General features: G+C 37.4%; 1 protein-coding gene across 3 annotated transcripts in view; it reads left to right on the top strand.

The window, feature by feature from the left end:
• Positions 1 to 11,840, top strand: part of LOC107149929 (ectonucleoside triphosphate diphosphohydrolase 1-like) — a 107,449-nt gene extending 95,609 nt beyond the window's left edge. For 2 of the 3 annotated variants that reach the window (XM_048807051.1, XM_048807052.1), the window contains exons 4-9: positions 827 to 977; positions 3,000 to 3,159; positions 3,859 to 4,098; positions 5,441 to 5,701; positions 10,159 to 10,272; positions 11,444 to 11,838. In XM_048807051.1, coding sequence (XP_048663008.1) covers positions 827 to 977; positions 3,000 to 3,159; positions 3,859 to 4,098; positions 5,441 to 5,701; positions 10,159 to 10,272; positions 11,444 to 11,569 — 1,052 coding nt within the window. In that variant the 3' untranslated portion in view covers positions 11,570 to 11,838. Of the gene's footprint in view, positions 1 to 826; positions 978 to 2,999; positions 3,160 to 3,858; positions 4,099 to 5,440; positions 5,702 to 10,158; positions 10,273 to 11,443 lie in introns of all 3 variants that reach the window. The other variant, XM_015494840.2, reaches the window with a different exon arrangement.
• Positions 11,841 to 18,030: the final 6,190 nt, after the last annotated feature.

An 18,030-nucleotide genomic window follows, 5' to 3' on the forward strand; every position in this document is an offset into this window, starting at 1 on the left:
TGGTAATTTAGAGCTAATTTTCTCATTAAAGTTAAATAAATTAGCTGTTTTAAAACCTGTGAATGAGATCTGCTTAACTTATTTGAATAATTATCTTTAAATCAAATACTTGCAATGATGTACTAATAGTGTGACATTTATCTTAATGTGAGATGAAAATATTGAGTGTTAACTTTTAAAAGCTTCAGGAATCTTCATCCTCTCCATAGCAGTAGTCATTTTCACTCTAAAACTAGAGGAAAAGTCTTACTAGGGAAGCAGAGTATTGGAGTGGGAAAGTCACTGAAGAATCAAGGATTCTATTCCTTCTTTTGCTAATGAAGGAAAAAAAACCCACCTCAGAAATTTTAGGCACTTCCCTTGATCACATAGCCAGTAGCAGCTTCTATCTTTTCACTAGAAGCAAGTATGTCTGGTGCTTAATTTAACTTTTGCTATAAATATAATTTTTATTTAGGTATTCTAGGAACTAATGTTGCTAATTATAATTTTGTGGAAGAATCATACAGAAGTAGCTAATAGAGAAGCACACTGTAAGATCCACATCAAATTCTGAGACAACATTATACAATTACTTGAAATTGTACTATCCAGTGGCAAAATTATCAAGCACCAGACGGATTTGCCTCCACATTTGAAAATTAAATCATAACAATGTTAAGTCCAGTGAGTTACCCTCTATGTATAGTAACTTAATATATATCACATCAGGAAATTGATTTTTTTCTTGTATTTTCACAGCAATACTATATTTTCTCTGATATTGTCAAGGTATGTCCTATATATTTTTTAAAAAATGATTATCCTCTGCTATATCTTTCCGTAGGTCCTGGAATCTCAAAATATGCTCAGAAATTACAGGAAATAGGTGACTACCTGGCTGAATGCATGGAAAAGACCAGGGACGTGATTCCAGTGTCCAAGCACCATGAGACACCTGTTTACCTGGGAGCCACAGCAGGCATGCGGTTGCTCAGGTATGGCAGCATATAGAGTTCAGAGAGGCAGCACCAGAGCCCCTGAAATTATAAGAGATAACCACACTTCCCTAGCACACCAAATGCTACACATTCTAAAGAAAGAAAATTTCAATAAGTGAGTAAAACTCCCCAAACCTAGTATATATATATTAAGATTTTGAGTATGTAAAGAAGCTTTGCATCGGCCATGTGGTATGTGCCTGAAATCCGAGCTACTAAGGATGCTGAGAGAGGATGTATGAGGTGATATTGAGGAAATTAAAGAGACCACTTCTCAAAAAAAGCCTTGCCCATTTGCCCATTGTAAACTCAAGTGGGAAAAGACACACAGAGAGAAAGACTGAGCCTATGTGCTCTGAGATTTGGAGACACAGAATTAGTCAATCAATATCTGGGTGTAGGCAGACTAGAGGAGACCCACAGATGTCCCAAGACATTTATAACAAGCACTTTATTGTTCAACACTTGGTCACCTAGTTGCATTATTTGTTTACTTGTTCATTCATCGCTCATGAGTGCCTACTTTGTCCAGAACATGGATGAAGGTGACTCAGCCCCAAGGAAATAGTTCCACCCAGTGTGATCACTTCTTTTACAGAGGAATGCTCAGAGCTCCTGTGGGAGCATTTGTCCTGCTCAGGATGAAAGGCCCTCAGAAACAGGAGATATATGAGCTGAGTCACAAAAGAGGACTTGTCGGGTGAGGGAAGGGTGTTATAGACCAAGTGATAGCACATGTTCAGTAACCCACTGTTATTCAACACCTATTGTGTGTCAGGCACATTCTAAGAGCTGTGATACAGCAATGAAGAGGCAGGGCAAAGTTGCTAACTTGATGCAGTTGGTGTGGAGTTTGTTCTAGGATGTGCAGTGGTGGGGCAATAGGGCATATTCACAGGTCTGTTAGTAGCTCTGCAAAGACAGGAGACAGGGTGCATGTTGTAAAATAATAATAGTAGAAGCTAATATTTATTGAGCACTTGCTGTATTCTTAGAAGAATACTAAATTCATGATATACATTGTTTAATGTAATCACCAAAACAGCAGTATGAAGTAGAGGATATGATTAACTGTTTATTAACCAGATAAGGAAGCTGTGGCTCACAAATGTTGAGTAACGCCCAAGGTCCCAAGTCTGCCTGGTAAGGGACAGAGCCAGAGTTGTGAATGGGATTCTGAGAAGGCCTTGTAGACCATATGAAATTTAGAGTTTATCTTGAAGACAGTGGAAACTCACTTAAAAAAGTTACACAATTGGTGACGCTGGTAAAGAAGATAGATTGCAGTGGAGGGAAGCAAGGGTAAAGGAGGCAGGTAGTGGGTATGGGAGGCATTCAGATGAGAGGTTAGAGTTAGAAGGTACATCCTCTCACCGGGAGGCTCTCAGTGTTGCTTAGCCTAGCTCTTAGAAATTGGTGCATCTCATCTTCATTATGACAACCCTGGAAAACTCCTTTCTTAGGTCTCAAATGGACCCAAGAACTGGTGATAGTATGAGGAAGGTATTTCCCAGTTTGGAAGCAGTAGAAGTTGGCTATGTTCCAGGTGACTTGCCACCTGCTTTCTACCACAGTCCAAATTGAAAACCTCAAGTACAGACTAACTTGTGTAACCAACTAGGAGTCACACAATAATTTTATTTAGATATTATAGGAACTAATATCACAAACATCAGCTCTAGGCATGGAGATGACAAAATACCCAACTACCATGACCACAATCTTTTTAGAACATTTTATTTTTTGAACCAGGGAACAAAAGAGCAAAGATGTTTTTTAGGAAGACTAACCTACTCAAGGATTGGAGAGATTTGAATTAGGTAAGAGGGGACAAAAAGATTAGCTCAGCCTTGTCCTCAAGTAGAGTTCTTCTGTGAGCCGTGTGTGGGGATTCCCGTTCTCCACTTACTCCAGGATGTTTTGGTTTGTTTCTTTCAGCATTATGTGGAAACTATAGTGGGAATGGGTAGGTGTAGTTATTAAGACCAAGATGATAACCTCACCTCTTCTTTGGTGTAGGATGGAAAGTGAACAACTGGCAGACAGGGTCATTGATGCAGTGATAAGGACCCTCAGCACCTACCCCTTTAACTTCCAGGGTGCCACGATCATCACTGGCCAAGAGGAAGGTGCCTATGGCTGGATTACTATCAACTATCTGCTTGGCAGTTTCTTTCAGGTGATCATCTCACATCACCCATGGAAGTGACTCCATGGGGGTCTATGACCTTGCTTTCTCAGGCAATATTTCATCCAGAGTGAATGATGGATGAAAGAGTGCCATAAATTTATTCCCATGTTTGTAAGAATTACTGGAGGAATAGCTGCCTATCAAGACCTTCCTTAGGGAAGTCTTCATCTCTGGGAGTCAGAGGCAAAGAAAGTCTATCATTAAAAGTAAGAGCAGTTAGTACTTGCCTAGTGCTGATTGCTGTGTGCTGTGCTAGCACTTACTTGTGATGAGAGAATTCATCCTCAAACGACAGTCTGAGGTCTTTACAAGACCCCTTGCACCAAGAAATTTAAGAGGACTCTGCCATTTTAGAGGTGGGTGGTGATGCCTAATGAGGGTAATGATTGTGCTCATGGTCACATGATAATAGCTGACTGAGTGGGCAGATGAACTTGAGTTGGCCTGGTCCTAGACCCCTTGTTTGTAGCAGTTGTTATACTCCTTCTATGTCACAGCAGTGTGTGCATGTCCTCAAAGCCCGTCTCTTTTGTTGTTGATCTGGTGCAGACTCAGGAACCTCTAATGCCCTTTGCCTCACCTTTCTGCCCCTGCTTCTCTGCTTTAGAAATTCCCTGACTCTAAGAAACATGATGAAAAGTTGGGTGTCCAAACACCTTTAGCACTGTTGACTGTCCTCTTTTTTAGAACTCAGGTTGGTTCAGCGGGATCTCAGAAAAGATGAATCATGAGAAAACATTTGGAGCTTTGGACCTTGGGGGCGCCTCTACACAAATTACTTTTGTGCCTGAAAACCACACTATGGAGTCCCCAGAAAACTCTCTGCAATTTCGCCTGTATGGCAAGGACTACTATGTATACACACATAGCTTCTTGTGCTATGGGAAGGATCAAGCACTCTGGCAGAAACTGGCCAAGGACATTCAGGCAAGTGTAACTGAATTCAGACCTGCCCTTTCCACATCTGGTCCTCCATCCTTCACATCCTGTTATTTTCTCTTTCTAATTCTGTAATTGGTCTGAAGTTGGTTATTGTACTTTCCAAACCCTTTCAGGCAGGATACCAAGCTACATCTGGTGGACCCCTATGAATTCTTCCATCCAGACATCCCCTCCTGTGTTTGTTTACTGCACTATCTCCAAGGAAACCACACATTTTTTTCCTTAGCAATTAATTTCTCACCCCTGAAGGATTGGTAATGAAAGCTGCATGCTAGAGTATCATTCAGGGGTAGGTTGTTGCAATTTATAAGCAAATGGTCTTCTATGCCATTTTTTATTTCCCTTTTCTACAAAGTACAGAAAACAGGGTTGTTTGGAATGACCTGGAGAGGAAGAGAAAAAAACACTTCAGGAAAAACACAGAATTTATTAATCAACACATCAAATCTTATTACCTTATGCTTTTTGTATTTTTGAAGGCAAGAAAAGTTAAATGCTCCACATCAGTAGAGTACCAGGCACACCCTGACAAATAAACACAGAGCAAGGTTGTCATATCCAGCTGGTCTCTGTCTTTGTTGAAAGAACAACCAGTTCTCTATTTTCCCCCAAAGCACTCTCTGATTCTCAAAACTGCTATCAGTAAGAAGACTATCAGTAAGAAGAGTAGATGCCACTGAGTATAGCCCATTGAGCCTCAGAGTTCCACTAAATTTCTTATCCACAGCCACCCAATTTCTTCTCTGTGGGGTTGAAGGTTAAAAATCATTGGATTTGGGCTAGGGCTGGGGTTCAGTGGTAGAGCACTTGCCTACCATGTGTGAGGCACTGGGTTTGATTCTCAGCACCATACATAAATAAATAAAATAAAGATTAAAAAAAATCACTGGATTCTGTTGGTTTAAAAGACCTAACACATGTTCCACCTTTTGGAGTTTCTGATTCTCTGCTTAGGGAGGTAAAGAGCCTCAGGCTCAATTTTTGGGAGTCTTGAGAATTTCCCTGGGGAATCTTCTTCCAACATATATAATTTAGGCCTAAGAACTCCAAGGCATTCCCAGCTAATGACATTACTGGGTCCAGCTTTAACAATATCAGCATCCTATAAATTCCCCAGGTACAGTCACATCTGGTACCACTTCTGGTGCATGCAATAGAAACTTTTTTTTAACACTTATTTTTATTGGTAAAAAACTCAGGGAGAGATATAATGATGCCAGTTCTATGTGCTATCATTTTCTACTATGCCTACACAATAATGATGTCAGATTGTGGCTTTTGTACCCCAACATTCACAGGATTCCTTCAAGTGATTTTTTTCATTCAGGTGTCAAGTGATAGAAGCCTCAGGGACCCATGCTTTCACACGGGGTATAAGAAGGTTGTGAACGTAAGTGACCTTTACAAGACCCCTTGCACCAAGAAATTTAAGAGGACTCTGCCATTTGATGAGTTTCAAATCCAGGGTACTGGAAACTATGAACAATGCCAGCAAAGCATTCTTGAGCTCTTCAACACTGGTGACTGCCCTTACTCTCAGTGTGCCTTCAATGGGATTTACTTGCCACCAATCCAGGGAAATTTTGAGGTAAGTTTGTGAAATGATGAGGTATATTGGCTAGAAGGATTTTGGTTGAAGTTTATAGAATATAAGAGACTTTCTTATAAGTGTCACAGAAAGAGCTCCCTGGAGACAGCACAGGACTGATTGTACCCAGACCTGACTTAAGTCTTGGCTTTTTGGGAAACTTTTGAGCTCCTCATTCCTTTGGTCTCTGGGAAAGCAGCAGGAGGTAGTGCCATGGATCCAGGCTTACTTTAATCATGGCCCAACCACAGCTTCCCTCTCCAGAATCCTGAGGAAAGTACATCACAGGAAAACCACTGGCAGAGCAATAGCTTTGGTTATTAGTTGGCTCCAACCTCCAGTTCAGAACAAACTAGAACCTCATTTGGATACTCTGTAACTGAGCTGGCATTGGTTGCCCACCATGGGATTTCTTGGGCCAGGGTCCTCCTTTGCCTGAATCAAACTTCTGGAGGAGGAAGGAGGGTACCACAAGAGGAAGGCAAGTGGTGAGGGCAGCTGGAGACAGCCAAGGGCCTGTTTAATTCCAGTCACTGCTAGGAAGTAAATGTAAAGGAAAAGGAACATACCCTCTTTAAGGAGTTGACGTTTTAATGTCTCTGAACACTTTGCCTCCTGGGAAACATGGCTTAATTCCTGCCTTCAACATAGAGCAAACCCTTCTTCCTTGAGGGAATGGAATTTTTTGCCTCTGAATGTGATTTCTGCAATCCAGGTAGGGAGAAGTAATGGCTGGAAAAGGTGGTGGGCCCTTGAGCTCCCCCTAGCGGCTTTTATGTTTGTTTTCTTGGTCTCTTGTTGAGATTGTTCTGACTTCTAAACCTTTATTTGGTAGCCCCCTTGGATTAGCTCATTGTCTCCCTCTGCATAGCCTGTTTCTTCTCTGGATACATCCCTCAGGGTCACTGTCTGATACTTACCCATGTTTTGGAAATTTTTTTCCATTTCAGATATTTTTTGGGGGGGAAGCGGTCCTCTTTGTAAATATATATATTTTTTTAAATTAGGAACTATATTCCCTGTTTAATTGGCAGTTGCTTATGAGCAATGGATATGCTGGACAAGTGGTTACTGGGGATGGAGAGCTGATTTGTACCTTTTGCCAATTTCCATAGTGTAAATATTCCCATCCCAGTCTATTTCTGCCTCCCAAACTGACATGAACTACATCACAAAAATCCTGAAGTTTTCATGTTCAGCTCTTGCGTGTCACTGTCAGCTCAGAACTCCACTGCAGCAGATGTCAAGTGGGCCCTAGCATCAGGGAGGCGCTGACAGAGCTTAGCTCTTTCTCCTAGCAGTCCTCTCGCCACACTGAAGTTCTTTAGAAGTTCTGAGGACTGATTTGGAACAAATCATCTTCCATGCATGTATAACGTGTGAAAATGAATCCTAATGTTATATATAACTATTATTTATATATATATATAAACTATTATGAAGTGGTAAAAATAATTTTAAAAGAAAAAGTTCCCTTGGGCTGGGGCTGAGGTATTTTCAAATTATCTCAAATATAAAAAGAAAATTTACTTATGATTGGACCCATGCAGTTTAAATTTGTGTTGTTCAAAGGTCAACTGAATACATGTATGTGTATTTAGCTCTTAAGCCTCATTGAAGTAAATGAGAAAAATAAGGCTGCAAGCAGTTCCTTCAAGAATTAGCTTTAGCCGGGTGCAGCGGCCCATGTCTATAATCTCAGTGACTTGGGAATCTGAGGCAGAAGGATCCCAAGTTCAAAGCCAGTCTCAGCACTAAGCAACTCAGTGATATGCTGCTTCTAAATAAAATACAAAATAGGTCTGGGATGAGGCTTAGTGGCTAAATGCCCCTAAGTTTAATCCCTAGTACCCACCCCTGCCCTCCACCAAAAAAAAAAAAAAAAAAGAATTAGCTTTAAGTCCATTCTGGCAAAAGATATTGAATGGCTTGAGTCCTCAAAGTCTTACTCTAAGCATAGGATCAGGTTGATTTTTTTATAATACAAGATACATTTAAGAAGGAAAAAATACCCTAAGCACTACCATCCCGTCCCATCCCATCAGCACATTATTTGAGGGGGGGTAGTACCAACCCATGTTTGTGCAAACAATAATTCATTATAGAAGAAACTTTTCCCAGGGATTTATGAGGCTGAGGTTGTCTTAGGTATTAATGCAATATCTGGTGGGTTTCTGAAGAACATATACAGAAAAGAAAACTACCACTTAAGCTGCATCACATGAAGACTTTCAGTGAAGGTTGTCAGGTAGATGGAATGAAAAAGTAAATGAACACGAATGTAAATGAACTTGTCCCAGAGCAAAGGAAGAGAGTAAGTGATCTTATTCTGCTGCACAACTGCCTAAATGAACATATCCCAGTTCACCATTAGGATTTGCTCTTGAACCTAAGGCTGGATTTCTACTGTGACTACAGGAAATACCTTATTGGTTTTGGAGGAAATATAAAAGTAACATAATTATCACAGAACATTTAAAAAATATAAAAAGAAGCAATTTAATCATTGCTTTAAATTTGACTCAGGTATTTTTAATCATGAGACTATATTTATTGTATTTTCTATTCCTACATAATGGCATTATTATATTATTGTATATTGCATATTTGATTCTATTTGATTCTATACTCTGCACATCCAAGGCAGGACCTAGTAGCAAAATAATGAGGCTGTCTGAACCAGCCATTTTTCTCTTTTACTTTTATTTTGTATGTGGTATGTGTGATGAAATATTCACAATGTAATATTTACCATTTTAACTATTTGGTAAGTATTACAACTATTTTCAAGTGTACAATTCTGTGGCAGTAAGCACTTGCACATTGTTGTACAATCATCTTCACTACCTAGCACCAGAACTTTTTCATCTTCTCAAAATTAAGCTCTGTATCCATTAAATAAAACATCCCCTTCCTCTTCCTCATCCTGCTCAGCTTCTGCTGCCACTATTCTGCTTTCGGAATGAATTTCACTATGCCAAATGCCATCATATAAATGGAATCATGCAATATCTGTACATTTGTGACTGACTTTTTTTCACTTCGCATAATGTCTTCAAGATCACAGGACTGTTGTGAGAATCTGTCTGATGAAAGCTAACACTCTTCCAAGCAGAAAAGTAGACATGTGAAGGTAGATCAGTAATTCTGAATATAATTTGAAAGACATCCTTAAAAAATAAAAAAAAAAATATCTCGGTGTGGTGATATACACTTGTAATCCCAGCAGCTTGGGAGCCTGAGGCAGAGGAGGATCACAAGTTCAAAGCCACCTTTAGCAACTTAGGCCCTAAGCAACTTAGCAAGACCCTGTCTCAAAATAAAAAAGGGCTAGGGATGTGGTTCAGTGGCCCTGGTTTAAATCCCTGATACCAAAAAATAAAAAATAAAAAAATAAATGCCTCTTAATCTTTTGAGTTATATATATGATCCCCAGTTTATAATCCCTTAACATACACCAAAAAACACATAGAAAATATATATTAAAATCAAACTGTGAGTCTAAGGAAGACTGTGGTTAGGGGTGAATGCTTCCACCCATATCAGGAACCAAATCTATTTGGAAGTATGCATGGCAGATTCCTACACATAAGTGAGAGACAGAATACCTAAAATTGATACTGCCCCTACCTCTAAAATTATTCTTGCCAGGGCAGAGCCAACCTCCTACTCAGTAATGGAAGCAGATATGTCATACTATCAATATGTTTTGATTTGACCTTTGGAAAATGATTTAACAAAACCCCTTTTATTCCTTTATTGATAAATTTGGCTTTGTGTTAGCTTTCTGATTTTGTTAGAGAAAACAACTTAGAGTTGAGTAATCAAGTTAGGATGAGGAAGAGAGTGGGGACATGGCAAGTAGTTTGAGACAGGATTTCAAAAACTATGAGGTCTGTTTCTTTTTTTCCCCTGGCTACAAATGCATCATTTAATTTATATTTGAAAGTACTGTCAATGTGTTTTCATTTGATCTTTGGAAAGTGATTCAACAAAACCTTTTTTATTTCTTCATGGACAAATTTAGCTTTGTGTAAACTTTCTGATTTTGTTTCCCTGGAAACCTGATAAAAGTGGAATGTTGTTACATTAGTGGATTACTGTTTAGACTAGAAATGGAAGCAAAATCAAGCTAAAAAAAAAAGAAGTCAAAGAAAAAGCAAAGAAAGAAGGAAAAGAAAAGGAAAATTCTTAAAAATGGTAATATGCACATAGTTATTTTTGTTAAATTAGATAAATATTATGTATGTATATGATTTTTAAAAAATAATTTATCTTAAGAAACTGTCATTGGGTTTATTTTAGCTAGGATTGAAGCATATGGCTTGTTTGCAGCAGGAATGCCTTGCAAATGGCATCTTTGCTCTTCTATGAACCAAAAATGAGCTCCCAGAGGGATCAAGTCAGTGTTCCTATGTGTTGGGCAGAACCTAAAAGTCTGCAATTTTCTCTTATAGGCATTTTCAGCTTTCTACTTTGTGATGAATTTTTTTAACTTGACATCAGAAAAGGTCTCTCAGGAAGAGGCAATTAGGAAAATAAGAAACTTCTGCTCTCAGCCTTGGAATGAGGTAAGTACCTAGAGACTGCAGCCCTTACAGTTGCACTGTACCCCTGGCAGCTTGGAGGATGTGAATCTGCTCCTGACCTTGTCCTGCCCTGACCAAGATCTAGAAAATGTGTCAGATAAGCCCAGATGGTGGGCTCAGGAATGCATTTACCAACATTCCTTGATAACTTGACATACAATGTCTTATGTAAGATCTTGTGTTTCTTACCTACTGTGAAGTCTGATAGCAAGCAGCTGCTGGCATGGGGTTAGCAGTTCATCTATGTCTCAGTCATTGCACCTGCAGTTCTATTGTCATGTCTATGTCCTCATGGACACAGGGTGGCTGCTATGGCATCTTGGTTCAAGATCAGAAATAGATAAAACCAGATGCATCTGTTCCTTATCACAGGAAAAGCTATTGCAGAAGACCTTCAGCAGTCTTTCCTGTATTTAAAAAAGTTCTTCTATTATTAAGTTTTATTTTTGATTGATACATAGTAACTGTACACTTTATGAGGTACCATGTGATATTTCAACATGTATGCAACATATATGTATTGTACACTGATCAGGATATTGAGCATATCTTTCCTCTTAAACTGTATCACTTGTTGGGGTGAGAACATTCAAAATACTCTTTTCTAAATTTTTTTAAATACACATCCATTGTTGTTAACTATAGTCACCTGTGTGTGGCAACATAACATCAGAACTTATTCCTTCTAACTGTAATAAGGTACCCATTTACAAACTTCTTCCTAATCCTCTCTGCCCACTACATCCTCCAGGCTTTGGTAACCATTATTCCTTGTCTCAACTCAGTGAAATTAACTTTTTTATATTCCACATGATTGAGGTTATGCGATATTTATCTTTTTGTGTTTGGTTTATTTAACTTAACATAATGTCCCCCAGATTCATCCACATTGTCCCAAATGACAGAATTTCTTGCTTCTTATGACAAACTAGTGTCCTAGTGTGTGTGTGTGTGTGTGTGTTATAGTCTTTAGCCACTCATCCATTAATGGATACTTACACTGATTCCCTATCTTGGTTATGGTGAATAATGCTGCAATAATTACTGTGACTTAAGGTATCTTTTTTATATACTGATTTAATTTTGGGGGGGGGTATACACTCAGTAGTGGAATTGCTGGATCAGATGGCACTTCTATTTTTAATTTTTTGAGGAGAGCACAATGCCATTGCCTGCTTCCCCCGACCTCATCAGACACCCTGGCACTGGAAGCAAACTGCCTCCATCCTGGTTCACCTTTCTCACCATATTTGGTGGGAGCAGCTCCCAGATCGGATGAGAGATCTGGTCATGAGAGATCTTGGAACCCTACAGAGCTGGAAAGGAAGACACATGAGCAACATGAAAAGACAAGGGAAGAAAGTGCCCCAAACAAATCAAGATACCACATCATTAGAATCATTGGCAGTCACAGCTGGAGAAATTACAAAGAAGGAGTTCAGGATGTACATGTTTAAAATGTTCTGTGAACTCAAGGAAGTTATAAAAGAGCAAATACAGGCAGTGAAAGATCACTTCGACAAGGAGCTACATAAACAAATATAAGAAGCAAAAGATAACCTCAACAGGGAGATAGAGGTTCTAAAAAAAGAACTAAAAAGAAATCATTTAAATCAAAGAAACAGTAAACCAAATTAAAAGCTCAAATGAAAGCATCACCAACAGAGTAGACTACTTGGAAGATAGGACATCAGACGAGGAAGATAAAATATACAATCTTGAAAAGAACATAGACCCACATAGTGATAATGGTAAGAAACCATGAGCAGAACATTCAAGAAATATGGGATAGCATCAAAAGACCAAATTTAATAGTTATTGGCATAGAGGAAGGCATAGATGTCCAAACCAAAGGAATGAACAATCTATACAATGAAATAATATCAGAAAACTTTCCAAACATGAAGAATGAATTGGAAACCCAAATTCAAGAAGCCTACAGGATGCTGAATGTACAAAATCATAACAGATCCGCACCAAGGCACATTATAACAAAAATGCCCAACATATAGAATGAGTAGAGAATTTTAAAAGCCACGAGAGAAAGGAATCAAATTATATATATGGGAAACCCAAGTAGGATAATGGCAGATTTTTTAACACAGACCCTGAAAGCTAGAAGATCCTGGAACAATATATATCAAGTTCTGAAAGAAAATGGGTGCCAACCAAAATCTAGTATCCAGCAAAATTAAGCTTTAGATTTGAAGATGAAATAAAAACCTTCCCTGATAAGCAAAAGTTAAAAGAATTTATAGCTAGAAAAACATCACTATAAAACATCCTTGGAAAAATATTCCATGTAGAGGAAACAAAAAACAATAATGAAAATCAACAGAGGGAGGTAGTACCCTAAAGGAAAAACTAATCAAAGAAGAAAACTAAGTCAAGTTAAATAACAAAAATAAACAAATATGGCTGAGAATACAAACCATGTCTCAATAATAACTCTGAATGTTAATGGCTTAAACTCACCAATCAAAGGCATAGGCTACCAGATTGGATTTAAAAAAAATACTCAACAATATGCTGCCTCCAGGAGACTGATCTGATAGGAAAAGACAAATACAGACTGAAGGTAAAAGGTCGGGAAAAATCATACCATTCATATGGACTGTGGAAGCAAGCAGGAGTTTCCATCTCCATAACAAATAAAGTAAACTTCAAGCCAAGGTTAATCAAGAGAGATAAAGGTGGAAATTACATACAGCTCAAGGGAACCATACACCAACAAGACATAACAATCATAAATATATATGCCCCAAACAATGGAGCATCTATGTTTATCAAACAAATTCTTCTCAAGTTCAAGAGTCAGACTGACCACAACACAGTAATCTTGGGTGACTTTAACACATCTCTCTCACCACTGGATAGATTTTCCAAACAAAAGTTTAATAAAGAAACTATAGAACTCAATAATACAATCAGTAACTTAGACTTAACTGACATATACAGAATACTTCATCCTTCAACGAGCAAATACACTTTCTTCTCACCAGCACATGGATCCTTCTCTAAAAGAGATCATATACTATGCCACAGAGCAACTCGTAGCAAATACAAAAAATACTATGCATTTTATCAGATCATACTGGAATGAAATTGGAAATCAATGAAAAAATAAAAATTACTCCACCACCTGGGGACTAAACAATATGCTACTGAATGAACAATGGGTTACAGAAGATATCAAGGAGGAGATTAAAAATTCTTAGAGATATATGAGAACATAAACACAACACATCAAAATCTCTGAGACACTATGAAAGCAGTACTAAGAGAAAAGTTCATTGCATGGAGTTCATTCCTTAAAAGAAGAAAAAGTCAACAAATAAATGACTTCACATTATATCTCAAAGCCCCAGAAAAAGAAGAACAAATCAACAGCAAAAGCAGTAGAAGCAAGAAATAATTAAAATTAGAGCTGAAATCAATGAAATCGAAACCAAAAGAAATAATTGAAAAATTGACAAAACAACAAAAAGTTGGTTCTTTGAAAAAATAAATAAAATTGGCAGACCCTTAGCTATGCTAACAAAGAGAAGGGAAAAGAAAACTCAAATTACCAGCACATGTGATAAAAAAAGGTAATATCACAACAGACACTACAGAAATACAGAGGATAATTAGAAATTATTTTGAAAACTTATACTCCAATAAAATAGAAGACATTGAAGGCATTGACAGATTTCTTAAGTCATACGATTTGCCCAGATTGAACCAGGAAGATATACACAATTTAAACAGACCAATAACAAGTGATTAAATAGAAGACACCATCAGAAGCCTACCAACCAAGAAAAGCCCAGGACCGGATGGATACACAGCCAAGTTCTACAAGACCTTTAAAGAAGAACTAATACCAATGTTCTTCAATTTATTTCAAGAAATAGAAAAAGAGGCAGCTCTTCCAAACTCATTCTATGAGGCCAATATCACCATTCCAAAACCAGGCAAAGATACATCAAAGAAAGAAAACTACAGATCAATATCACTAATGAAAATAGATGCAAAAATTCTCAATAAAATTCTGGCAAATCAAATACAAAAACATATCAAAAAGATCATACACCACAATTAAGTAGGGTTCATCCCAGGAATGCAAGGTTGGTTCAACATACGGAAATCAATAAATGTATTTCATCACATCAATAGACTCAAAGATAAGAATCATATGATCATCTCAATAGACACAGAAAAAGCATTTGACAAAATATAGCACTCCTTTCATGTTTAAAACACTAGAAAAACTAGGGATAACAGGAACATATCTCAACATTGTAAACGCTATATGCCCCAGGCCAACAGCATTCTAAATGGAGAAAAATTGAAGGCATTCCCTCTAAAAATTGGAAGAAAGGGATGCCTTCTTTCACCATTTCTATTTAACATAGTTCTTGAAATACTGGCCAGAGCAATTAGACAGACAAAAGAAATTAAAAGGATACGTATAGGAAAAAAAGAACTTAAAATTAGCACTATTTGCTGACAATATGATTCTATACCTTGAAGACCCAAATATTCAACCAGAAAACTTGTAGAACTAGTAAATGCATTCAGCAAGTAGCAGGATTTAAAATCAACACCCATAAATAATAGGTATTTCTGTATATCAATGACAAATCCTCTGAGAGGGAAATGAGGAAAACTATCCTATTTACAATAGCCTAAAAAAAATATTTGGGAATCAACTTAACAAAAGAGGTGAAAGATCTATACAATGAAAACTACAGAACCCTAAAAAAAGAAATCAAAGAAGACCTTAAAAGATAGAAAGATCTACCTAGCTCCTGGATAGGCAGAATTAATATTATCAAAATAACCATACTTCCAAAACCACTATACAGATTTAATGCAATTCTGATCAAAATACCAATGGCATTTCTCATAGAAATAGAAAAAGCAATCATGAAATTCATCTGGAAAAATAGGAGACCCAGAATAGCTAAAGCAATCCTTAGCAGGAAGAGTAAAGCAGGCGGCATCATGATACCAGACCTTAAACTATACTACAGAGCAATAGTGATAAAAACAGCATGGTATTGGCACCAAAACAGACTGGTAGACCAATGATACAGAATAGAGGACACAGAGACTAACCCACAAAATTACAATTATATTAGACAAAGGCACCAAAAACATGCATTGGAGAAAAGATAGCCTCTTCAACAAACAGTGCTGGGAAAACTGGAAATCCATATGCAACAAAATGAAATTAAACCCCTATCTCTCACCTTGCGCAAAACTCAACTCAAAGTGAATCAAGGATCTAGAAATTAAACCAGAGATTCTTCATCTAATAGAAGAAAAAGTAGGCCCTAATCTTCCTCATGTGGGACTAGGCCCCAACTTCCTTAATAAGACTCCTATAGTGCAAGAATTAAAACCAAAAATCAATAAATGGGATGGATTCAAACTAAAAAGTTTCTTCTCAGCAAAAGAAACAATCTGTGAGGTGAATAGAGATCCTACATCTTGGGAGCAAATTTTTACCTCTTATCAGATAGATCACTAATCACTAGGGTATATAAAGAAATCAAAAAGCTAAGCACCAAAAAAAACAAATAACCCAATCAACAAATGGGCCAACGACTTGAACAGACACTTCTCAGAAGAGGATATACAATCAATCAACAAATATATGAAAAAATATTCATCATCTCTAGCAGTTAGAGAAATGCAAATCAAAACTACTCTAAGATATCATCTTACTCCAGTCAGAATGACAGCTATTATGACAAACAATAATAAGCGTTGGCAAGGATGTGGGGGAAAAGGTACACTCATATACTGCTGGTGGGACTGCAAATTGGTGCAGCCAACTGGAAAGCAGTATGAAAATTCCTTAGAATACTGGGAATAGAACCACTGTTTGACCCATCTATCCAACTCTTTGGTCTATACTCAAAGGACTTAAAAACAGCATACTACAGGGACACAGCCACATCAATGTTTATAGTAGCACAATTCACAAAAGCTAAACTGTGGAACCAACCTACATGCCTTTCAGTAGATGAATGGATTAAAAAAATGTGGCATATATACACAATGGAATTTTACTCAGCAATAAAAGAGAGTAAAATCATGGCATTTGCAGGAAATGGATGGCGTTGGAGAAGATAATGCTAAGTGAAGTTAGCCAATCCCAAAAAAGCAAATGCCGAATGTTTTCTCTGATATAAGGAGACTGCTTCATAGTCGGGTAGGAAGGGATAGCATGGGAGGAATAGATGAACTTTAGATAGGGCAGAGGGGTGGGAGGGGAAGGGAGGGGGCAAGGGGTTAGAAATGATGGTGGAATGTGATGGACATCATTATCCAAAGTGCATGTATGAAGACATGAATTCGTGTGAACATACTTTATATACAACCAGAGATATGAAAATTTGTGCTGTATATGTGTAATAAGAGTTGTAATGCATTCCCCTGTCATTTATTTTTTTAAAAATCAATTAAAATATTTTAAAAAGAAAAATTTTCTTTTTCAAGGAAAAAAAAATTTTTAGGAATCTCTATATTTTTTTTCATATTTGCTGTGACAAAGTTACATTCCCAACAATATGTAAGAGTTATTTTTCTCTACATCTTTGCCAACATTAGTTATCATTTGTCTATTTTTTTTTCCTTTTTGGCAGTGCTGGGACTCTCCCAAGGCCTTGTGTATGCCAGACAAGCATGCTATTTCTGAATTACATCCCAGTGCACTTTTGGCTTTTTGATGATATTCATTCCAAGAGGAGTGAGGTGGTATCTTACTGTGTTTGTTTTGTTTTGTTAACTGAGGCCATGTTCCACTCCCAGAAATTCTTATTTAACTGGTATAAGAGTACCTACCTCATGTGCTATATAATATGATAATATAATACATATATAATGTGTAATGATCAAATTAGGGTAACAAGAAATTCCAATTCCTCAAATTTTTAAAAAATTGTTTTAGTTGTAGTTGGACACAATACCTTTATTTTATTTATTTTTATGTGGTGCTGAGGATTGAACCAGCTCCTTGCACATGCTAGGCGAGCACTCTACCACTGAGCCCCAGCCCCCATTTCCTCAAATATTAATCATTTCTATGTGTCAGAAACCTTTATCTTTTTTTCTAGGTATTTTGAAATGATCATACATTATTACAAACTAATTACCTTACTAATATGGAATAACAGAACTAATTGCCCCTGTTTTAAAGGCCCTAATCTAAGCTCTCTCTGTCCACCCTACCCCTATATTTCCAGTCTCCAGTGATTACTATTCCATTCTCTTCTTTGTTGTGATAGGTTTTTTTTTAATTTCCACAAAAGAGTAAAGAACATGTGTGGTACTTATTTTTCTTTGCCAGACTTATTTCTCTTTACATAATGTCTTCAAGTTTCATCCATGTTGCTGTGACAGGATTTCATTCTTTTTTTTAGCTGAGTATATTCATTTATATATCACATATTCTTTATCCATTCATCAGTTGATAGATGCTTTGTTGATTCCATATCCTGGCTATCATGAGTAGTCCTGCAAGAAACATGGGAGTTGTTTTAGTTGGGTTTTTGTTGCTGTGATCAAAAGACCTGACAAGAACAATGTAGAGAATAAAAAGCTTATTGGAAAAGGGGCTAAAAGCATGCAATGGAGGAAGGATAGCATCTTCAACAAATGGTGCTGGGAAAACTGGAAATCCATATGCAACAAAATGAAACTGAATCCCTTTCTCTCGCCATGCACAAAAGTTAACTCAAAATGGAT

This window comes from Marmota marmota, unplaced genomic scaffold (genome assembly GCF_001458135.2).
Source record: "Marmota marmota marmota unplaced genomic scaffold, marMar, whole genome shotgun sequence".
Taxonomy (NCBI): Eukaryota; Metazoa; Chordata; class Mammalia; order Rodentia; family Sciuridae; genus Marmota; species Marmota marmota.